Source organism: Palaemon carinicauda, chromosome 2, assembly GCF_036898095.1.
Source record: "Palaemon carinicauda isolate YSFRI2023 chromosome 2, ASM3689809v2, whole genome shotgun sequence".
Taxonomy (NCBI): domain Eukaryota; kingdom Metazoa; phylum Arthropoda; class Malacostraca; order Decapoda; family Palaemonidae; genus Palaemon; species Palaemon carinicauda.
In genome coordinates this window covers 202,110,043-202,135,237 of record NC_090726.1, presented here as the reverse complement: position 1 = coordinate 202,135,237, position 25,195 = coordinate 202,110,043, and the positions used below count along the sequence as shown (strand labels likewise).

General features: G+C 38.2%; 1 protein-coding gene across 2 annotated transcripts in view; it reads left to right on the top strand.

Moving 5' to 3' along the window:
• Window positions 1-2,236: 2,236 nt before the first annotated feature.
• Window positions 2,237-25,195, top strand: part of LOC137629651 (huntingtin-interacting protein 1-related protein-like) — a 76,727-nt gene continuing 53,768 nt past the window's right edge. For both annotated transcript variants that reach the window (XM_068361195.1, XM_068361185.1), the window contains exons 1-5: window positions 2,237-2,438; window positions 6,671-6,934; window positions 15,068-15,225; window positions 15,774-15,835; window positions 17,498-17,638. In XM_068361195.1, the coding sequence (XP_068217296.1) occupies window positions 2,343-2,438; window positions 6,671-6,934; window positions 15,068-15,225; window positions 15,774-15,835; window positions 17,498-17,638 (721 nt within the window). In that variant the 5' untranslated portion in view covers window positions 2,237-2,342. The remainder of the gene's footprint in view (window positions 2,439-6,670; window positions 6,935-15,067; window positions 15,226-15,773; window positions 15,836-17,497; window positions 17,639-25,195) is intronic.

Here is a 25,195-nt window from a genome sequence, read left to right as displayed (position 1 = left end):
GAGAGAGAGAGAGAGAGAGAGAGAGAGAGAGGAGGAGAGAGAGAGGAGAGAGAGAGAGAGAGAGAGAATCTGATTTTCCTAACACATCACTGCTTTACATCAAACGGCCACGCTTACAATATCAGTAATTACTGAGAGAGAGAGAGAGAGAGAGAGAGAGAGAGAGAGAGAGAGAGAGAGAGAGGAGAGAGAGAGAGAGAGAGATATTATAATCTAAGGGACTCTGACTAGCCCTTCCATTCCATATATTCATAATATTTCAAACGCAACACTTGAACATAGAAACTTAACACAGGAGAGTTAACATAATTTATCATATCAATTTATATTTAATAGAATAGGCCTATATAATCATCTAGAAACTGGACATTCAAATATTCTTTTTATTCATCGGATATTCGTTGCGTTGTGTTTATAACCGAGTTATGAGAAATAATTTTGTGATAAAAAGATAACAACTTATCTCAACATTGCCATATGAATCATCATATCTTGATCTCAGTTCTTTTGTACAGTTTATTAGACCTAAATCATTAAATATTTATTTTTTATTTTTATTTTTTTAAAGCCTCTTACTTGAATTTTGATTAGATAGTCACTGGTGCACGAATTAAAGCGTATGTGCACTTGTGTGCACGTTTGCCTGTATGCATATTAGCCTTATAATTCAAGTTACATTTAAAATGTAACAGTATTATATTGCAATCATTAAATGAAAAAAAAGTTCACTATGTAATTGAAGTTGTGTGATGGAAGTTTTAGTGATGAATGTACAGGATTTATATATGGTCCGAATACCAAATAATTTGGTATTCCAGGTGTGTGATATGAAAGAGTATACTATGAAACTGTTGAAAACTTGATACAGGCATGTGAGAAGTACAATAGAGAGAAGACGAGAATTCACCTTGAACTAAGGTGTAGTAAGAATTAAATGGTGGAAAGGATATATATATATATATATATATATATATATATATATATATATATATGTATACATACATATATATATATATATATATATATATATATATATATATATATATATATATATATATATATATATATATATATAAAGGGATTAACTGATGATGAAGTGTGGGACAGAGGTAGATGGAGAACGCAGGCCAAAAACATCGACCCCACATAAAAGTGGGAAAAGATGCAGACAAGGAAGATATATATATATATATATATATATATATATATATATATATATATATATATATATATATATATATATATTTTACGCTCATTTGGGAGACAGTAGTCATGCCAAGGAGAAGTACGCTCGGAAACCAAACTCCTACAAAATAGCATAGGAATGGGGGAGGAGTCGGTGCCATTTTAAAGACCTGCCATGGCTCAACAGTCATCTCGAAATATTTATTAAATGTTTTCTGTGTGGTGTGTATTTCTTCACAAAATCCTCTCCACAATACACACACTTAAATCCCTCGGTGGGTTGATTGAACACTTGTCACCGAGTGACTCATTCACGATCACTATTCATTGAGGAAAAGGAAAGGAGGCGGAGCTCAAAAGCAAATCAGCTGATTGTGAGTGGAACATGTTAAAGATGAGGAGCTGTACCCAGTCGAAATTTACGGGGAGCGACTTGGTGCAGCTAAAAATCTTTAACTTACTCCTCCCACAAAAATTCTGATTGACCGCCACCCTCTCACAGCTGATTCTTGTAAACATGATAATAAAGTTGGTTTTAGATAATTATGATGAATAGTGACCTACGTGGTTGGAGCAATGAGATATGGTTTATTCACGAGCAAAACAAGTTACGGCGGAGCAAAGACAATTTGATTGGTGGCCAATCATGAAACTTGTGGGAGGAGCAGGTGAATTCTACCACAGAAAATGATATTTTATGAAAGATCTTAATTTTTAATGACGAAGTGAAGTATGCGTATATGACTGTATGTCAATATATCGTAATTTCTTTATGATAAATTGTTCAGTAAATGATTGCTGGCAACTTTTATTTGGAAAAAGTCCCATACTGAGCAGTTGAATTCTACCACAGAAAATGATATTTTATGAAAGATCTTAATTTATAGTGAAGTGAAGTATGTGTTTATGACTATATGTCAATATTCGTAATTTTTCTTTATGATAAATTGCTCAGTAAATGATTGGTGGCAACTTTTTATTAGGAGAAAGTCCCTCACTGAATGGCGATTGGCGATGCTCTTTTGTTTTTGTTATTATGTTGACAGTCGCGAAAGGGTTCGGTCGTCGGAAGTCTTTAGTAGAGTTGGCATTACTGCCTAATGACTTGGTGGGTCGCAGTGTCTTCTCAAATGATTTTGCGGTAAATCCGGGTAAAAATGAGTGCCTCGATCAAGCGAATTCCTAGTGTTTTAACGGGGACAAGGCGAGCAAATACTCTAGACCAGGAACGCGAGCAGTTTGAGAGATCCCAGGTAAAATAGGAGTCGGCAGTGTCCATCTCCACCCTCTTGATTACTACCCATGTAAACAGAACGAAGATTGCTCAACAGGATGTCCTGTTCTCGGGAAGTGTGTCATATCCTGATGGTGTCAGTCTGTATATGACGAAATATAAGCTTTGTAACGATTTATACTAAATCTCTACATGATTGACAGCCTTGGATAGATAAGCGTAAAGGAAATCAAGTTAGGGCCAGTCATTGCCGTAATTATTATTGCAGGTCTTGGGTATTTTTCGCTATTGGAGCCCTTGGGCTTATAGCATCCTGCTTTACCAATTAGGGTTGTAGCTGAGCTAGCAAGGGGTGTATGTATGATAGCGGCCACCTGTATGTATTATGGCTAACTTAGAATATGGCAGTGTAAGGGAGGTCACAGGGTCCATTAACCCCCCTGTTAGCTATGTAGGTAAGGACACGGCTGGTAGGTTAGGTTAGGGGGGAAAGTTTAGGTTAGTTGATGTCCATTTTTAATCATCGCATGAGGAACGCAAAGGCTCCACTAGTAATAATATTAATAATGATAATAGTACTAGTAGCAGTGTTAGGTGTCTTGGCGAATGCCCTTAATAAATATGATTCCATTCACAAAATTAGGTTAGGTAAAGTTAAGTGGTGTGCTTAGTATTGATTACTATCACAAAGCTACAACCCTAATTATAAAAGCAGGATGCTATTAGCCCAAGGGCTCCAATAGGAAAAAATAGCCCTGTGTGAGGAAAGGAAATGAATAGACTATATGAGGAGTAATGAATGTAAATATCATAAAATATCTTGAGACCAGTAACAATTTTAGAATAGACAATCTAGGGTAGAAGGTAGTTTTTTGGGGACAGGTGATATCTTTCTTATTACCTGTCAAATCGTTTTTCTGTATGGGGATTATGTTCTTTATTATGATCCGATATACCATAAGGATAAATGTTTTTATTCTTAAACTGGTGAAATATACTTTTCTGGTGATTTATAATTTAATAATGGGCCAAATTATTTTGTAGTGTAATACCCTTAATGAAGAAAATTCAGTTCTTGGGATATTTACTGGCAGATTGAATGATTCTGATGACGATATTCTAGGGAACTTCATTCTTTAAAGTTATGTATGTTTTATAAAATCTAGACGTCATGACTGAAAACCTGTATTTCATAATGGAATTAAACACAAGGGTATGACCTAACAGAAGGTTCCTAACCCAGGACTAGTGTCCTTAGCTACTGGGGTGTTACTACACCCCCTTTAAACCCCCCTTTAGAACTTTGTTTCGGCCGTACGTGGTTCCTTAGGGGGAATCGGTTCGTAGAAGTCAAATTCAGTTGATTCGTAGTCAGATGGAACGGTGGATTTGTAGACGTTTGTAGAATTGGGAGTAAAGTCAATATTTATAAAAGATGAATATGAATAATGATAAAAATTTAACATTTAGATGTAAGAGTAAAGATAAAAAAGAAAATAAAATGTTGAGTTTAGTGTTTTGGTAATTGTTTTCACTACGATGTTTAGAAAAGAAATACGATAATTTTTTTTTTTTTTTTAATAGAAAAATTTGTTAAATATGAATATATTCAATTTACACTTACACAAAGTATTGAAATATCAGTTAACAACATTTGACGTTAGGTGACGTCATGAAAGGTTAAAAAGTTAATTCAACTGACAAAAAGAATTAATAATCCTAACAACTTGCAGAATCCTGTTATGCAATGAGTAGACTAATTTATATTATTTCATCGACTGCCTCATTTACGTTAAACACTATTTTAAACAATATATTTTCATTGTTTTTAAGCTTTTTCTGTATTACAACTTCTTCGTGAGGTTTCCTGTATCAACGGACTGATGATGGCAGAGTAAATCAACGATTGAACTGGTGGTCAAAGTGTCTGAATGTAACTGACCAAACAATATTATATGAGCTGTCAATGTCAAGTGTCACTGATTTTATTTATAATTTACTCAAATTTAGATTCTGCTGTGTGTTTTTGCCATGTTAAATTACAGTTTAGTACAAATGTTATTTCTTCTTGTAAGACTTTTTATATTTTATGACGCTTTGTTTCACCTTCATTCATCACATCGTCCATAGTTTCGTATTACTCAATACAGTACTAATGATAAAAGGTAAACAATTAGGAAGTGAGCTTGATTATCAGCAACATACTTAAAATCATGTCACTTTCAAATAAAGTTTTCACAATTCTTTATTAGTATCAAATATTGAAATCATCAAAATACTTGAATATAAAAGCATTCATGACATTTATGTTAAATCTAATAAAAATATTCTAAAATTTATTGATAGTGGTTCTTAAATAATTTCTAATCTTCTTACGAATTTACTGTCTACAAAACGTCTACAACTACGAATTCTCTGCATCTACAGACTGGCCTATGAAAGTGCTAATTCTCTTCATGTCATTAGCTTAACCTTAGACAGGTCATAACTCTGTGGTTACTTTCCTATGGTCTTTTTCAAACATATTTCCTAGATTAACCTATACAGTACAGTACTTGAAATATGAATTTCAAAAATAAATTTTTCCAAATATTGAAGTCATCAAAACTGTTCCCAACACCTTAAGTGTAATATACTAGTAATACCTCTTACTCCTTTCACAAGGAAAAGGGCCATTTGTTAAAAATGCCCCAATAAAGACGTCTTCATCAAATGAGTCTCAAAATAGAACTTTTAATTTGTTGCCGTCAGAAGGATGATCATCCACGAGCATGATCACAAGTGTTAGAGGTCTTCTCAGAATCCATAATCTGTACACTTACGAGCTGCTCCACGATCACTTCCCTATTCCGGGAAGGGATTGGGTCATGAGTTACCATGTGCACTGACGCCTAATTTGTTGCCGGGCACCACGCTTTACACGCATCCTCGTCTTCACTAGGACTCTCTTCTAACCTTTCTCTAAAAAGTTTCTAGGAGGGAGAGAAGTTTCAAGAAGGTGAAGCATTCCCCGCCGACGAGAACTTGTGCAATCCCCACGAGGTAGGTCACCGTTACCATGATCACCATATTTAGGTCTTTCAATCTTGTTGAATCTTGTGTACATAATTACCAAGCAAAATATCATCTCAGTTCATGAAGCAAGCATGATCACTGACTTGTGCTACGGAACATTCTTGCTCTGGGAACACGAAAGGCTCTAGTTCTCGAGAGAGGAAATGATCTACTTCCTGATCGTGTTCCTTGACTCAAACGCAACCATTGGCTTGTGTGCGTTTAACAGGCAAGATCAGGCAAATGCGAGCTTAGGAGCACAAAATCCAAGGATCCTCGGTCTTCAAAAACCAAGGCTTACCGCTTTCAAGTGTCTCTCTCGTTACCTTTTCCCTTGAGTAACCCCCTGGAAGAAGACTAAGACCAACTGGGATGCCCAGAATGTTGATAATTTCATGAGCCATCCTTACTTCTTTCCCTCTCTTAGGGTCTTAGCAGTTGTGCTGTAATGGAGCTAGAACAGACAAGCAATGCATATAAGCTACTCAATAGAGCACCTTTTTTTTTTTGCTTTGGTTTGTATTGAAGTATCTCCTCCATCCTTTATAAGGGGAAGGATGGAGAAATGTATGCATTCCCATCAATCTGATAAATACCACTACTGTACATTTGGACACGCTATCCAATAGGATTAAGATTCTCATAAGACTGTCAGCTTTACGTAGTGGAGGCCTAACCTAACATCTCTGACATCTCTATGGTCAGCTAGTTAGAAGGCTGAATATGAGTCATAACTTTTGATTCTGCGTTTACCTCGTTAAAAGCTTAATGGCTAGTTTCCAGTCATACTCCTAATAACGGTCTCAGGTTTATATGGATTGGAAAAATACAAATGGTTTGAATATGCAAGGTTTGATTAGGATCAAATAAGAAACTTTAAAGATTTTTATTTTTTCTAGCTATAAAAACAGGAGTCGTTTATATTAAATTTCCCCCCTCAACCATCACTCTGTAGACTTGGGGCTGAATGGGAAAGAGAATAGCTTCATGTGAGTGGGCAGCACTGCACTTGTACCGTCTAGCTTCAACAACGTTTTCCATCTCATATTTGAAACTGTATTCTACATAAAGATCTTGGGTTTATATAACTAGGAAAATTAAAAGTTATTTAATTTCTGTATTGTTCAAAGTTTATGTAAATAGACATAAAATCCATTCTATGATGTACAACTGACATTGATAAAATTTTTTTTTTAGGAGGCCAGTTACCGTAAAGCCGTGAACGATGAGGAAGTTCCCGTCAAGATGAAGCATGTCCGCAACCTTATAATAGGGACATTTACTGATAAAAATTCTGATGTGTTCTGGAAGAATGTCAGTATTCAACCCCCACTTAGCACGGACATTACGGCATGGAAATTTCTGCACACGTTGCATGTCATTTTTCGAGATGGTCATCCTTACGTCCTCCGTGATGCTCCACCCCATATTCCTCAGCTTAATAATATTGGACAACATTTTGTAAGTACTGTACGGTACTTTATTCTTATAAGTTCATGGTTGTTATCATTACTATTATTAGTTGCTAAGCTACAACCCTAGTTGCTTCCGAGAGTATGTATACCTTTCAGTTCTCCTTTTTAAATATTAAACTTAGCCGGTGAATATATAATAGCTGACGTCTCCGACGGCTCGACAGATTCCAAAAACTCGCGAGCGATCGCCGTGAAGGTTGTGGGTGTGCCCACCAGCGCCGACTATCGGCCAGATACCGCATATACTTGTCAATTTCTCCAGTTCTTCTCTGTCGGTCTTGTCGACAAGTTGGTTCCGCTCGCTTTATGACCTCGAGTTTTCGACCGAATTGGTGAAGTACTTGGTTTTGGTTTTATTGCTTTCGCCGTGTTGGATTATTCAATACTATCTTCAAAAGAAATGCTTTTGAAAGGAGAGGAAAAGTGTTTTGCCCTTGCTTTTTTTTTTAATCTCTGGTTTTTCCATAGAGAAAAGATGGCCGACCCTTCCCTCAGTGTACGGAAGTGTGTTAAAGGCTTTTAGTAATTATTTTATCACTTTATAAATTATTGTTGATATTTATAGATTTACCTCTATATATTTTATATTTTATATCTCACCCGCCTTTATTAGGCCTCTTCGATTAGCTTTCCATTTATACTAAACATCAAGATAAATTTTATGTTTTTGTTTATTTGCGGCCTTTACCTATAATTTGTAGGCGGTCCTAACTTGGAAAACGAAGTTAAACAACGTTTAGCCCATTCAACTTTTATTTTTGTTTAGTTTAAAACAGTTGCTCTGTAAGAGTGATGAAATGAATATTTTCTAGAAAATATTTTAAGAAATATATTCTTTGAATAGTCTTCGTGCTGTTTTTTTTTTTTTAAAGATGAACTAACGTTTGGTTTATTTATGCTACGCAGTTTGCGCTCTATCGTTACGATAGAGAAAGAGAGAATCACGGTTTCACTTTGCAGAAAGAGTAAATCGATTTTGACGTTTTGTTCATTCTTCTTTCAAACTGAAGTGTTTTAGATACTAATTTAAAGGAACTTGTTAATTTTCAATTTCTTAGTCCTTTCAGTTTTTTCCTTTACTGTAGTCAAATAACCTGTTATTGACGAAGGGTGAGTGGGCCATTCTCTTGTGAGTGACAAGAGAGAGAGAGAGAGTGAGAGAGAGAGAGAGAACGGTCCGATCTTTATTCTCGTCCCAAGTCTCTGTACAAGGAGTTTGGGAGCGAGTAACGTTGTTCTCGATTCAGTTTTTTTTTTTACTCTCGTCCCAAGTCTCTGTACGGGGAGAGAGGATAAAACGTTTTAGTTTATATTCTCGTCCCAAGGCACTGTACGGTAAGAGATTGAAAACGTAGTCCTTAGTGAACTAGTGTTTAGTCTCCTCCCCAGTCACTGATCTTTTTAACTTTATATATTTCCGTTTTATTCGATATATATGTATGTTTATTGATTTTTGCATGTGTGTTTCATTTTGTACTAATGTGCTTACATTATACGACTCATTTTGCAATTCTAACCTTTTGATGTAAGGGAGAATTGCGTGCTTCAGGTAGAAATCAGTTTTATTCATGTTTAATGTGAAATTATTGAAAAATACGATATCAGTGAAGTAAGTGCAAAAAACATGTTCTGTGTTGCGGAGGGTTCGTTTGTTCGTGCTTGTCACTTGCCTAGTCCGAGACCTCTTTCAGGCTCCCCTGCACCAGGGAGAAGGAATGTCGTAGGACCTAAGGGAGTGAGGAGTGTAAACCAACGAACAGACGTTCCCTCAAAGGTATCAGACATTGCTCGGCAAGCACGTCCTTGCCATAAGACAGGAGAGACGAAGTTTCTCCTCGTCTTCCGATGATTCGTCTCTTTAAAAGCCTGGGCGTAAAGTTTCGAGACGGTTGAAACATTTATTAGTTCCTTCAGAACAAGTTCAATGTCCTAGCTGTAGTCATAATAAGAGTCCCGTTCATAGCGATGACGTTCGTGTACAGACGTTTCTGCCACAGACTCGACGTGACGTTGAGCGGTAGACACCGTAGACACAACGTGACATCGAGTGTCAGTCACCGTAGTCTCGATATAGCATCAATCAGCAGTCACTGCTGTTTACTACGTGACGTTTGAACGTCAGCCACTGCAGTCACAGGTTGATCCGAAGTTAGATATGCTGTTAAAGCTTTCTTCTTCAATAGAAGCTTTCGATCCTGTTCCTGTGCGAAAGGATCCTTTGCTTTTTGTACGTCACGGTTCTGGGATACGTGATTCGGGTCTTCAACCTTCTAGATAAGCTTTGTTACGCCACGCTGACGTTATCTCTAGTGACAGCTTTGCTGTTAAGCGAGATGCGGAGCATAAATCTCGATGTAACTTTGATCGCTTTGAACGTCAGCCACCGCAGTCACAGCGTGACGTTGAGATGCAGAACGTGACGTTGAGCGGTGGACGCCGTAGACATGACGTGACGTCGAGGGTCAGTCATCGTAGTCACGATATAGCATCGAACAGCAGTCACCGCTGTTACTACGGGACGTTTGAACGTCAGTTACTTCTGTCACGACGTGTAGTAGAATAACATTCTCTGCAGTCACAACGTGACATCGACCCTCCAACTTTAACTTCTGTTCATATACAAGTTGATGTAGCCTGTCAGGCTTTTCCTTCACGTCATTCTGAATATAAATCTCCTTCTCGCAAGACTTTAGATTTATCAGATGATGTGCCTTCTGAAGAAGTAGATGACCCCCTTTCAACTAATGTACCTTTGGGGAGTCATTCAGAAGAGGAGTAACCTAGGGTGGTCCAACAATCCCTTGTTTTTTAATTATGAATTTCTTTAGTGAAATTTTGTCCTACTCGTTTTGTAACGGCTGCTCCACCGTCTGAGTTTACTCTTGGCATGACTTTCTTCGACTCCTACATTTACGAAGTCAGTTCTCTCTTGTTCTTCCAAGAGGGCCATGCTCTTACTAGGAGACTGGTTGGAATCCAGGAGAAGTTTAGGAAAGTCTGCTTTTGCTTTTCCTCCTTCTTAATTAGCTTCTCGCTCGGGCGTCTGGTGTGACACAGGAGAAGCTCGAGGAGAAGTTCTCGGCTTGGGAGTACCTGCCTCTGCCCAGGGAGACTTCTTAAGCCTAGTGGACTCTCCTCGTCATCTAGCCATGAGACGCTCCAAGATTTTATGGTCTGCTTCAGAGCTAGACCATCTCCTGTTAGGAGTTTTTTCGAGCGTTTGAAGTTTTTTATTTGTTGGATTGGTCACTGGGAGCCTTAAGTAAGTAGGTCTCTCCAGTTGTCAATGTATTGCTATACAATTATGTCATGCATGAACAAGGCTATCAGGGATGGCTCCAATGATCTGGCAGCCACGTTCACTGCAGGAGTACTTAAGATGTAAGTGCGCTCAATGCGTTCATTGTCAAGACAAAGTTCACGATGAAGACTACCAAATCTGTCTTGGCAGCAGTAAGGGAAGGCGACTGGATGGTCTCTCTCGACCTTCAGGATGCATACTTCTACATCCCGATTCATCCAAACTTTCAACAACATCTGAGGTTTGTGGACGGGAAAGTAATGTACCAATTTCGAGCACTGTGCTTCGGCCTCATTCCTGCTCCTCTTGTTTTTACAAGGCCCTTGCAAAATGTAGCAAGCTTTCTACATTTTTTTTTTTGGAGGATTCAGAGCCTCCCTTTATTTTGACGACTGGCTAATCAGGGCGTCGTCATTAAATCGCTGTCTGGAAGGCCTCTAATGGACATTAGACCTAACCAAGGAGCTAGGTCTCATAGTGAACGTAGAGAAGTCGTAACTTACAGTACTCCATCCCAGACTATTCTTTATTTAGGGATGGAGATAGTGTCGAATTTTTCGGGCCTTTTCGTCTCCCACAAGAATGGAACAAGCTCTTGTTAAAAGTCCGTCACTTGCAAGAGAAAAACAGTTGCTCTGTAAGAGTTTGAACGAGCCTCGTGGGAACTCTTTCATCGCTGGAGTAGTTTATCTCTCTGGGGAGACTCAACCTTTGCCCTCTCCAATTTCACCTAAACCGTTGGAACAAGGAGAAGGGCTTAGAGAGTATCTCTTTCCCAATCTCCAACTCAGTCTAGACATGTCTGACTTGGTGGGACAGCAACATCAGACTTCGAGAAGGTCTTTCTCTTGCGATCAAGAACCCAAACCATGTGTTGTATTCAGATGCATCGGATTTGGGTTAGGGAGCTCCACTGGACAGTCTGGAATTCTCGGGTCTTTGATCCACGGATCAGAAGGAACTCCATTTAAGGCAAGTAACATCTCTCCTTTGGCGAGATTTGTGCAAGGAAAAATGAATGTCTTGGCGGACTGCCTCAGCAGAAGAGGACAAGTCATCTCCATGGAGTGGACGTTGCATAAGACTGTGTGCGAGAAGCTATGGATGACATGGTGTCAACCCACCATAGATCTTTTTGCGACTTCACTGACAAAGAGGCTCTCGACTTACTGCTTTCCAGTTCCAGATCCAGAGGCAGCCCACATAGACGCTTTCCTGCTGGACTGGTCTCACCTGGACGTGTATGCCTTTCCACCTTTCAAGATCCTAAACAAGGTGCTGCAGAAGTTCACCTCTCACGAAGGGACCAGGTTGACATTGGTTGCTCCACTCTGGCCCGCGAGAGAGTGGTTCACAGAGGTACTTCTATGGCTGGTAGACGTTCCAAGAAGTCTGCCGTTACGGATGGATCTCTTGCGACAGCCTCACGTAAAGAGATTTCATCAAAGCCTCCCCACGCTTCGTCTAACTGCCTTCAGACTATCGAAAGACACTCTTGAGCTCGAGGGTTTTCGAAGGAGGCAGCTAGAGCGATCGCGAGGGATAGAAGATCCTCTACCATCAGGATCTATCAGTCGAAATGGGAGGTATTTAGAGACTGGTGCAAGTCCTCCTCTATTTCCTCTTCCAAGTGCCTCTGTAGCGCAGATTGCGGATTTTCTGCCTTATCTGAGAAACGGTCGCTCCCTCTCTGCATCCACCATTAAAGGCTACAGAAGCATGTTAGCTTCTGTTTTCAGGCATAAGGGTTTGGATCTTTCTAATAACAAAGATCTCCAAGACCTGCTTAAGTCTTTCGAGACTTCCAAGGAGCGTCATATTTCGACTCCTGCTTGGAACTTGGACGTGGTCCTACAGTTCCTTATGTCAGACAGGTTTGAACCATTAGATTCAGCCTCCCTGAAGGATCTTACCCTCAAGACACTTTTTTTGGTGAGCTTGGCGTCGGCTAAAAGGGTTAGTGAGATACATGCTTTTAGCAAGAACATCGGCTTCTCCGCTAATAAAGCAGTATGCGCTCTTCAACTTGGTTTTTTGGCCAAGAATGAACTTCCGTCTCGTCCTTGGCCTAAATCATTTGAAATCCCCAGTCTTTCTGAGATTGTGGGGAATGAAGTTGAAAGAGTGCTGTGCCCCGTTAGAGCTCTTAAATTTTGTTTATCCAGAACTAAACCGCGATGAGGTTGTTCAGAGGCTTTATGGTGCTCCGTTAAAAAGCCCTCTTTACCCATGTCTAAGAATGCGTGGTCTTATTTTATTAGACTTTTGATTCGGGAGGCCCACTCTCAATTAAGTGAGAAGGATCATAATTTACTTAAAGTCAAGGCTCATGAAGTTAGAGCGATAGCAACTTCTGTAGCGTTTAAGCAAAATAGATCCATTAAAAGTGTTATGGACGCGACCTTTTGGAGAGGCAAGTCGGTTTTCGCTTCATATTACTTGAAAGATGTCCAGACTCTTTATGAGGACTGCTACACACTGGGACCATTCGTAGCAGCGAGTGCAGTAGTGGGTGAAGGCTCTACCACTACATTCCCTTAATCCCAATATCCTTTTAATCTACTCTTGAAATTTTTAATCTTATTTTGGGTTGTACGGGAGACTAAGAAGTCTTTCGCAATCTTTTTGATTTGGCGGGTGGTCAAAATATTGTTTCTTGAGAGCGCCCAGATTAAGGGTATTGATGAGGTCCTGTTATAGGGGTGTTCACCCTGGATATAGCAGCTCCTGGGAGTCTTTCAGCATCCTAAGAGGATCGCTGGGCTTCGTGAGGATAGCGGACTAATGAGGCAGAGTAATTATCAGAGTCAGCTTCCTTACCAGGTACCTATACTTAAGTCTGTTTTTTGAATAGTTGTCAAAAACTCTTGAGCATATACGCCTTTATTGTATTAATACTGGTCTCTACCCACCACCATGGGTGTGAATCAGCTATTATATATTCACCGGCTAAGTTTAATATTTAAAAATGATATTTTGATTTTAAAATAAATTTTTGAATATACTTACCCGGTGAATATATAAATTAAAGGCCCTCCCTTCCTCCCCGATAGAGACCCAGCGGACTGAGAAGAACTGGAGAAATTGACAAGTATATGCGGTATCTGGCCGATAGTCGGCGCTGGTGGGCACACCCGCAACCTTCACGGCGATCGCTCGCGAGTTTTTGGAATCTGTCGAGCCGTCGGAGACGTCAGCTATTATATATTCACCGGGTAAGTATATTCAAAAATTTATTTTATAATCAAAATATCATTTTTCATTGTAGATAAAGTTGTTGATTTGTTAATCTCAATTACAAAAAAGGACTGGTAATTTTAGTCTTTTAAACCTTCCAAATCTGAAAGACACATTGATTTTTATAAGACCACACTAATAAGTTACCTAATATTATTCTGTTGTCAATTTGATATCATGCTTTAAGCCCATCGTTACTGCAAATAATGTAAATGAAACTTTTTTTTTATTATAGTGTTTGCAAGATTGTTTTCTAAAGTATTACTGTTTTTTTTTTAAATAATGTAGGAAGTGTTTTTGGAATATTCAACTTTGCAGTTTCTATAATAGAGATTGTTTATAGAGTTACAGAAGGTGTACTTTTAGCGGAGAAGGCTAGGCCAGCTGATTATAGAGGGAATGATGATGGTAACGCCACTCCAACCTTTCGTCTTTGCAGCAGCTTAGGGTTTAGTTTTTTGATAGTCATATCAAGAATTTAATGTCGTTAATCCTTTTACCCACAAAGGACGTACTGGTACGTTTCACAAAAGCCATCCCTTTACCCCCATGGACGTACCGGTACGTCCTTGCAAAAAAATGCTATAAAAATTAGTTTTTCATATTTTTTGATAATTTTTTGAGAAAATTCAGGCATTTTCCAAGAGAATGAGACCAACCTGACCTCTCTATGACAAAAATTAAGGCTGTTAGAGCAATTTAAAAAAAATATACTGCAAAATGTGCTTAGAAAAAAATAACCCCCTGGGGGTTAAGGGTTGGAAATTTCCAAATACCCCGGGGGTAAAAGGGTTAACTCCTTTTGTGAAACCTCAGAAAGCAATAAATTTTTGATTTAGTACTTCTGATCTAACCTGTCCTGTTTTAAATCCTAGTCTAGCACATCAAGTGGTAGCTAGTGATTTTCGTGCACCCTTCACGGAGGATTCTTAGGGTACATGGTAACTCCCTGTTCGAGATCCTCTTTAGCCTTTTTAGCCTTTGAATTCGAAAATGATTAACAAAAGGATGCTGGCACTTTGCTTCTTACCATTAACCGCTAGTGTCTTATTACTTTATTAGGGGCATGTGTCTATTGAAAGGGAAGAAAATGGAAGTTATTTATTTTGAATTAACGGGTAAATGTCAATAAACCGATCTTCTGGAGAAGCAATATGAACGTCAGGTAAGTATAGAAATAAATTGTATTAAAAAATACCCATTTTTGGGGGCTTATGAATTTTATAATGGGGACCGCGTGAGACACAAAAGGGGTCGGGGACACAAAGGGTCGCACTGCGTAAGGGGAGAGCGTCGAGATGTTATCGCGACGCGACCAGAGAACTTACTGGAGATCGAGACCTGAGCAAACATGCTCTCTGACCCTGAGTTAGCCTCAGGGTGCGTATCACTCCACCTGAGGTTACCCCTCATAGAAAACGGGACTAGGGTAAACTACACAAAACTGGTCGGTTGGGAGGAGATCCCAGATACTCCTAAGAAAGTAGTTCGAGGTAAGTACTGTTAGGAAAAATACAAATTACTTAAAATTTGTGATTTTTCCAAATTTTGTTAATGGCAATATGTCCTATTCGTTTACAGAGCCACTTAGCTCATGGTTATGGTCGGCTGATCAAATGTTACTGCGACTTATTAATCACGAAGATTAAATTCCATCAGCGTAATCCCAGAATCCCTGGACCCTTAGCTCTCACTCCAGAGGAATTGGAAGCACTCGCAGAAAATGACGCCAACAACTAGTAAGTAGTTTGTTCCTATTTGCCTTTAAAAGTTTGTATAAGAACAATATTAATAATGTATTTTTGTTATAAAACATTTGGGACATAAAGAAACAAAAATTAATTTGTTAAATAACATTTGGAACATATTTTTCTTATGAATGTATACAAATTGTCTGTCAAAATATATTTCTGCATGTAAGCTTATAATGTAAGTTGCCCCTTTCGCCCCCAGAGGACGTACCGGTACATTCTTGCAAAACATTGTTATTTACATGCTTTTGCATATTTTGATAACTTTATGCAAAACTTCAGGCATTTTCCAAAAGAATGAGACCAACCTGACCTCTCTATGAAATAAGGCTGTTAGAGCAATTTCAAAAAAAATATATAGCAAAATGTGCTCGAAATTTAACCTTACCTTTGGGGGTAAAAGGGTTACCTAGAATAAAGCTGAGTTTTGTTTATTTTTAGTAGTTATTGGCATTGTTATTTGGTGATTGGAAGCTGCTGTAAATCACAAAGGTTGATTTTCAACTATGTTTATAACTCAATGTCCTTATTTTCAGCTTTGAACTGGCGGTTGAAATGCTGGAGTACATGGAATGCATCTTGAATTTGTATGAAGTAGGTAAGTTCTATACTGTGCTGTGTTATGTAGAATTACATAAAACTTGTGTTTGATCTGCTGGTGTTTGGGAAGTATGAAAATTTATATACCAGTGCTGTAAGTTTGAATGATTAGATGAACTTAGCAGTAGGGAAAAATAAGGACACAATAAGAGATTTGAGAATGATCATCCTCATCAAGTAGTTGAATCGGTAGAACTTCAGAAGTTCGAAGTTGCAGCAAATGTTTTTATCTTGCTTTTCCAACTAGGGTTGCAGCTTAGCTAATAATAATAATATAAAGGGGAAAAGTAAGAAAAATTCTGTGTCACTTCCTTTGTGTTCATGCATTTATTCTTACTGCTCTTGTGTTATTTTCTTATTTCTTTGCTATAATGGGTGATAAAAAAACAGTAGATTAGTTTCACAAAACAATTGCTTACAATAATTATTATTATTTTTACTTGCTAAGCTACAACCCTAGTTGGAAAAGCAAGATGCTATAATCCCAAGGGCTCCAACACAGAGAATAGCCCATTGAGGAAAGGAAATAAGGACTGTTGGTTGGTCATCAAATTCCCCTGAAAATTCACTCTTTGTTAAAGAAAAAGGAAATTGCAATGGAGATGTCTCACATCCAATTGGAGTACCACCTTGTGCCTGTGATTCATGAAAACACCGTTATTCACCAGACTGGTTAATGGCTTTTTCTAAAGTACCGCTTAAATTCATGGATTTTCTTTTCATTTTCATTTTAATTCTGTATTCCCTCATTCAAAATAACAATTAGGATATTGTCAATTTTCTTTGGGTTTAATAACTCATATAGGTTTTGTGGTTAGCCTTCCATAAGAGTAGGTAGTTTACATGAAGGGTTTTTTCTGTTTTTTCTTTGAACTTTTCTCACTTGATCCATTGTGAGAAAGTCTTTGAGGAGCCAAGAAATTCTCAAAGGACTAAACATCAATTTTTATCATCAAACCAACAAACTTGTAGTTATTTATGTATGGATATATGTTTTGGCAAAGAATGAAGGTAGCCAATTAGACTTTAGGTGCGAGGTGGCAACTCTACCCATAACTTTGGTAGGGGGTTGCTAGTGGTACCAGCCACCTGTATATAACTCATGTCAGCCTTGAGGAAGAGAGAGAGAGAGAGAGGGGGGGGGGAGACGTCCGGTCTCTACAAGCCAAAAAGAAAAAGTGTCTAGTTCATCAGTGCGTGAATTATATACAGGTGGGTGGTCCCACTAGCCAACCCTTACTCAAGTTGCGGTTAGTGTTAGCTACCTTCCAGCTTTGCCGAAAGATATATCCATATATAAATAACTACTGGTTTGTATTAGTTGGGGGAAAATTACAAAGTATCTACAAATTTGTAATGTTTTATTGCAGAATGAACAAACAATATTCTTGATCATTTTGTTTACAGTGTTTCCTTTTTATTGAAAATGGTGGCGTTTATTACCTTTGGGACTTCCTCTTCACAACCTTACATCTTCGCATCTACTCTACAGTACTCAATCTTATCCTTTTATTTTCTGCCATATGTGGTATTTTCACTGAAGTCTGGGATATTCCAGGGTTGTGACTGCTTGTGAAACAGGGTGACGTTATTTATATTTTTCATAAATTTTAAATTTGGGTGGTTTAGATTTTCCACTCATTTGCCTTTTATTTTTCAGTGTTTCTCTCCTTGGATCCCTCCAGAGCCAACTCAATGACCCGTTCAGGGCAGTGTCGCCTTGCGCCATTAATTCCGTGTATACAAGATTCATCATGTCTTTATGATTGTACTGTGAGGATTCTGTTTCAACTACACAAAGGTATGTAGTAACATTAGAATTAGAAAGAGGTTATTTGAGATAAATGATGAAACAGGTACCATATTTTTATGTGTATTTTGTGCTCCAGAGTAGTCTAGATTTCATAAATCCTGGGAGCAGGTGATAGGAAAAGCTGTAACTGAAAAGAAGACTTGGTAATGGACTGTCTCGGCATCCTTCAGGAAGAATTGAAAGGTTTGAATTTAGCAATAATCATTTTCCCCTGAAATATTTATAGTAAAATCAGATTTTATAATAAGTTGATGAATCAATCCAACCTTAATGATTTCAAAAGATCAGAGAAGGGTTAGTGAAAGTCTTGCAGTAATTCTTCAATTTAACCTTGCTTCTGGCATCTTTATTAACTCCATTATTATGATCGTTTTGTTTTGGCAATCTTTAGAAATTATACATTTTTATGTTAGATTTTGTAGACTGGAGAGATGAATGCAAAGTTTTGTTTACTATTGACTGCAAGTAACTGATGTTAGCTGTGAAATATCTTGAATGTTCTAGTGTAGACTTTGCTATAGTGCATTATTTCAATGAGTTTTTTGGAATATTCCAAAACTATATGCATCAAAGAGTAACTTTGCTCAAATATTAAAAAAAAGAGAGTTTAACCTTGATCATCCATAGCCCAAGTTAGATCCTAAAACTCACTACTTGGAGCAGTATGATGGCATTTACTTTCACTTTTTTATCATAGGTTATTTTGTTTTTATTTTTATTCATCAGAATGTCAGACGTTCAAAGCATCTGATACTGTAGTCGCGATGTTGTCATCTAAAGCTTCTTGTTGCAATCTATTGTTTATTTATTAGCAGTATGAAATGCATTGTAAAAGATAGTACACTGATAGATTTTCAATGTTGAAATATTTCCAAATAGATCAAAGGGATACTAATTCATTTTTGTATATTGTGCCACTTTTATATGGATTAAGTATTACCTGACGACATTGAGGTCTGTGAATTATGGGATAATTTTTAATCATTATATCATATATTTTGTGTTAAACTGCATGTTGGTTGATATAGGGTTTGCATAAATGTCCATGATTTATGGATATGAAACAACCAGTGCCTCATTTGTTTTTACTCGAATATCAATCATTATCTTTTGATAGGTGCATGATTTTAGCGAGCTGGAACTCTGCCGTTAGAATTTATAATGAGGTGGTGATAGTTACTATCAGGTGGTGGGTAAGGCCTGCCCCTTTAATAGTCCACTGAGTTGCTAATTTAGCTTCAGCTGCCTAGTAGTAGTAACATACTCTGCATCATAACTTGGCTAATTTAATTTTTCTACTTTATCTTTTATTTACTGTTTTCTTGATTGTGATATTGAATCCACATGTGGACTTGTGAGTCTGGCTTGGTAAGCCTCCCCAATTGCAACAGGTTTATGAGCCTTGGAACGTGAGTACTCGAAGTAGTCAGATCATCCCACAGAACGTGTCGAGGCCTTATTTGTAAGGGAAGAGGAGTCAGGGTACTTCATTGACTTCATTGACCTTTTGGCACCAGACTCCTGACCCTTGCATGTGGATTCGGACAACCCCAAGACGGAGTCCACATTTGTGAAGGTATTAATTCTCATCCGAGAGTTCGATAGTCTTGGATAGGCTACCTTGGCCTCCAACGAGGGCAGTATGGCGTCCATTGATCAGTGCTTCGACCCCCCTTAGGGATTAAAGCCTACACTTTAGCTGCCTTAGTTTGAGCTTGTTTGAGGGGCTTCATATATTGTAGATTCTCAGATTTCTAATCTGAGATATTAATTATGCTCAAGCATTTTGATCAAGATCCTACCTCCTGCACACATTCGACAACGATGCTTTTGTGTTTCAGAGAATGCCGACCCCTTTTGTCTTCCGATCGAGATATCAGTGACCACGTTAACACAAGAAACCAATGTGGAAGGACTCAAGATGAGAAAACTGTGTTTTAAGAGTCTGAGTCTTCTGCCATGAACGCTAATTCCATGGCCAGGTTACAAGCAACTTCATGGATAGACCACTGATTGGGAGTTGTTACGTACTTCGCCATTTCTCAGGACTTAGCAAATCCTGAGAAGTTTGCGAACTTGATCTTGTTGGGAGCCAAGGCTGTCACCTTCCTGTTGCATCAATCTGCAAATTGGGGGTGAATTGGATGCCGTAGTTGGACATTTTGCAAGGTAGTTAGGTCAGCAGGAGGCCCACGCATTTGGGAAATAATCGGTTCTGGTGAATGCTGTCCTGTTCCTACAACTAAATGTTAATTCAGCAGTGTAGAAGTGAAGGAAGAGATAATACATCAAGGGGTGACATTTAAGGCCTCAGCAATTCAAAGGTAATTGCTTGTGTCGATAAGTGTTCCATTCAAGTCATCGTTGAAGAAATCCCCAACGATGTCCAGGGCTAGGTCTGCACCTCCGGTCCTTTCAACTTCTAGAAAAGCTATGGCCAACACTAATCCTTTTCTTTCCCATCTTAGCCACCAGGAAGAGTATACTGTTGTTAGGATCGGAGAACGGCAATGCTGAGATCAGCAGTCCCCTCCTGCAGCTGCTGGAATTGGAGAGATGCCTGTTATGTTGTCGGATAATGTGGCAGTACCACGGAGCTGTAAGCTAGGTGGTGTTAGTCCTCTGGGTCGGATACTACCTTTTGTTCATTGACTCTTATCCTCCCACCATTCAAACCATAATGACCTACAACTCTTACCATCTTTGCCCTCTTGGTAGCAGTGAAGAACACATTAGAAGTTATGCAGGATAGTTCTGGCTTTACAGTCATCCTTTTTTGGCTGAGAATGTTTTGGCGGTGGAGACCGGTAATCTACCTCTCTCCTTAGAAAGAGTCCATCCTTCAAGATCAGGAAGAAAAACCTCATGCTTGTTTTTAGATCTAAAATACCATTATTTCAAAATTCCCATCTACTGGTTTTGCATTTATTCGGATGACTAGTTTAGTTCAAAGTCTTGTGCTAAATACTGACTACTGCTCCCCAAGTTTTCACCTAAATGTTAATCTTTTCAGCTTGGTCCCACTCTAAACGGTATTCTTTTTCTGATGTACCTTGATGATTGGCTGATTCTGTGCTCTTAGATGCAGTTGCTTCAGGATCGGGACAAACCTCTTTCCTTTTGCCACGATCTGGGGATCTTGATCCATTGGGAAGCGTCCAGTCTCATGCCCAAGCCGAGGAGTGAATACCTTGGTATACTGATAGAGACAGCAGCAGTGAGAGAGTTTCCATCTGATAATCATGTAAGCAATCTCTGGGAGGTAGCTCGACTTTTTCTCCCCAAACAGACTACTGGCTTAACAATGGCAATGACTTGGACACCCTATTGTCTTTGGAGAAGCTTCTTCTTCGTAGGTGTCTCCACCATTAATCACTTCAGTGGTGTCTGAAACGTCACTTCTCAGCAACCAGCGATCATCCTCGCCATATTGTCCCAGTGGAACAGAAGATATGAGACGGCTAAACGACAGGAATCTCATCGATGGAACTCCACTTGAGTGCCCTCTCCTGAAGATGCTGCTCTTCAAAGATGCACCCAAGAAGGGATGGGATGCTGGTCTGAAAAAGGAAAGTGACTGCACATCAACCTGTTGGAGATGCAAACAGTGATTCTAGCTTTGAAGCTTTCCAAAAGAATCTGATGGGTCACTCGGTAGTGTTGATGAGCGACAGCACGACCATGGTGTCCAGCGTCAACAAGCAAGGGTTTACCATTGCACAGCAAAGCAAACACAAATTTGGGCATTCAGCAATGCAGTAGAGCTGTCAGCAAGGTTTATTCTAGGTAAGAGGAATGTACTAGCTGACACAAACTGTTGTCAGGGACAGATCATAGAAGCAGAATGGTCTCTTTTATCCTCCTCAAAAGAAATTACCAGTGATCAGTATTATTTCCTTTAGTTCCTAAAGAGGACGCAAATTTTCAGACTGCAGTGCCAGAACCTCTTCCTTAGCATCAGCTGAGAAAAAAAAGATGATCTCAAGGAATACCATATCCTTCCGGCTTTGTGAAACCACCAGACGAGCATTTTTGGCATCATCTGAAACGCCTGAGAATAATGCACTCAGGAAGTCAGAGGGGTTAGTTCAATGCTAGCATTTATAAAGAACATTTCATTGGTGCAAGTCTTCAAGGCTGGAACTTTGAAATGCCTGACAACCTTCACTGCCCATTACCATCAAGAGTATACCAACCAGTTCCTGAATACTTTTGTCTGCGGACCAGCGATAGCTGCTTAGCTGGTTGTCTGGCGAGCCTAGCCCCATCACTGAACAAGAAACATCTCGTCTGAGATAGTGGTCGTTACGTATAGCAAGTCTAGGATGAGAGGTAAGAATGTCTAGCCCTTTACCCTCTTTCCTTTCCCCTCTCTTGCGGTGCAGCAGTTGCGCCATTATTTGCCAGAACCGACGTTTGATGATACTGAAGTTAAGCATCCCAACTGAGCAACTTCTCTGTACTTTTTAAGTATCTCCCCATCAGGAGGATGGTTATACTGTAGATGTGCGCAAACCAGTACTTTGAAATAACATTAATTTCATCCACCATATCCTTCACTGGACATAGGTCCTTTCATGACTCTCTCTCAAGGCTAGGCTGAAACCTAGTTTATCATTTAAGATATGCTTTACCCAGGTTAGGTTGTTGGTTAGTGTCTTCACTTTGTCTCCTACACTTTGACCCCTATTACAGGTACAAGTGCTTTGTCCACCTGAGATTTAAACCAATCAGTTTGGTTAGAAGAACTTCCTCCTAAGGATAAAAGTCTCATATGAAAGGATCATGGTTTTAATCACAAATTTTTAAAGTAGTTTGTATCTTTCCTAACTATAAAACGCTTGTTCCTTTAAGTTCCTCTTCCCGCCTCAATCATCCTACAAGTTTTGTTGGTTAAGGTCAAAGTGGCTGCTCAGTGGCTATCAAGCGTGCCTCCTGACAGTATCTACCATTCTTTCGTCATAAATTTTGATAGCCGAGTTTCGGTTTTGCTGAAATCATAGTCCTATTGAAGGTCTGAGGTTTGTGCGGTTAGGAAAAAATGTAGATTACTCAAAAAATCATATCCATCGACGCTTATTTTATTACACATCAGATATACATGGGTAAGTATATTAATATCTTATAAACAGGTATGGTACGTGAGAGAATTTATATATGTAATGTAAGAAATGTTCCACCAGTCTTTGTTAATTTCATTTTAATTAGCATTTTGCTTTGAATTTTAGTTGATTTTAGTAATTATCACAACTTTTAAGAGGCATTTTCCGTATACTGTAATTGCATTTTACCAGGTAATCTTGCTAATAGTGAAACCTTACCAGCTTATATCCTTCTAACTGAGAATATTCAACGCTGGTAATTGCATGGTTGTGTAAACATTCAGAACTAGTGTTGCACCCTCAGTATGGTTCCTTGCATGAAATTTCCATTCTTAAAAGAGTTAGCAACTTTTAGACTTAGTTCTCTATGAAATGGAAACGGTTGGGGGACTCGGCAGTCTTTCAGAATTTAAGAGGAGAGCAAGAATAAGGGAAATTATAATTTTCAATTTAATATGCAATTGATATACTTACATATTTCTTTTTTCATCGTGAAAAGTAGTGTCCAAGAAGATTTCATATCTGATTGAACATTAGTATAGCAACCTATTTATGGCATCAAACATAATTAAATTTCTCCTAATTTAGTCGAATATAGAAAACATAAATTGGCCCAAAAAGGCTTATTAGTGTTACTACTGAATTATTTAAGTACTGGTAATTCATGTTCATGAAAATTGTTCAACAGTATCCCCTTTCCATCTGACTTTACTCTTATATGAGTTTATTCATTAAAACACCTCATATTATATCATGAATCCAGGGAATAGGATCCCCTCCATCCCTCATTACCGGGAGATATAGAGTAAGGACTTTGAGCAAAATAATTTGTTCTACAGTAAAGTAAATGTAGGGAGTAAGAAGTTCTCAAATGAAGTAAATGTAGAGTAAGGATGTCTACTATGAAGTAAACACAGATAAACTTAAATTTGATGAGCAAATGGGTCACAGAATAAAAGCTGCAAATGAAGAGATGCGTTCGGAAGATAATGAGAGGATGCTTTAAAGGTTTTAAAGATTTGTTGAAACGGGGAAGATTGAAGTGAGGTAGAACTTCAAAAACCTGAAGTGAAAGGGATTATTGCAAGTTTGAGAATACTTGTGGAGGTTATTTTAGAGAATAGAAAGAAGGAAAGTAGTTAAAAGATTGGAGAATATAATGACACCAGGAGCGAGTTAACGCAGTTTGGTCATCGAAGTATGATTGAATGGCTGTGTGTGTGTAAGTCATATTTGAAAAAAGGCAACTTTCTAAAGAATGGAGCAAGTTATGTAATTGTTTCTTTATAGATGAATAAAGTTAATAAAAGAGACTGTAGGAAGTGGTGCTAGGACAATTCGGTTCTGGACAATTCGGTACCGGACAATTCGGTCCTGGACAGTTCGGTCCCGGACAATTCGGTCCCGGACAATTCGGTACTAGGACAATTCGGTACCAGGACAATTCGGTACCAGGCTTGTCATTTTCTTAAATCAGGAAAATATGATAATTTTATATTACATATTATTAACTATTTATATTTAATATTACCTCAATACTTTACTACTTAGTTTGGTTATTCACTAGTTGTTCACAAATAACATAAACAATCCACCTAACTATTTTATTACTAAACGATTACTTTGGTTATTCCTTTAGTTTAAAAAAAAATTAAATAAAGAAAACGACTTTATTAGTTTCTTTATTCCAGACTTTTTAGTCTAGTTTCACCCCATCATTCACACAATGGAGTCTTGCAACTGCATAATGCTGATGGTACGAAGATATATTAGCGTTTTGGAAGGCGGACTTGCAAAGCATGTCTTCACTCAGATGTTAATTTTCATGCGCTCAAATATATTGGAAAACAAATTCATAGCACAACTGCAGCTGAAGTGAGTGCAAAGGTTGCTACTGCATATATCAAGGAGGTACAATCACAAGTCAAACATCTTCTCGTTCAATTCTAACAGAAGAACTAGGAAATTTATATGAGTGCGCACTTACTGATATAACGAAACTAGCTCATATTAGTCGAAATATGAGACGATGGAGAAATATAATCAAGCAGAAAGAATGCAGTTCCTTAAAGCAATTGCTCATAATATTGAAGTTTAAATTTTTTATATACTTTTAACGACATGAAATGTATAGTTTTTACTCTTTTATTTTTATATACATACTTTTAACATAAGAAATGTATGGTTTTTACTGTTTCATTTTTTATATAATAAAGAAACAAAAAATGTATTTTTTTTAATTTATCGCACAAACAAGGATAAATCAATTGGACTTTTTTAATATCTATACTAACAAAAGCAAAAATTTTCTTTTTATAAGTAATGCTTAGAACTGATAGGAATTTTAGAAACGATGAAAATTGGAAAAATACTGTTTTTCCATATTATAAGAATTAATTGGTACCGAATTGTCCTGGTACCGAATTGTCCTAGTACCGAATTG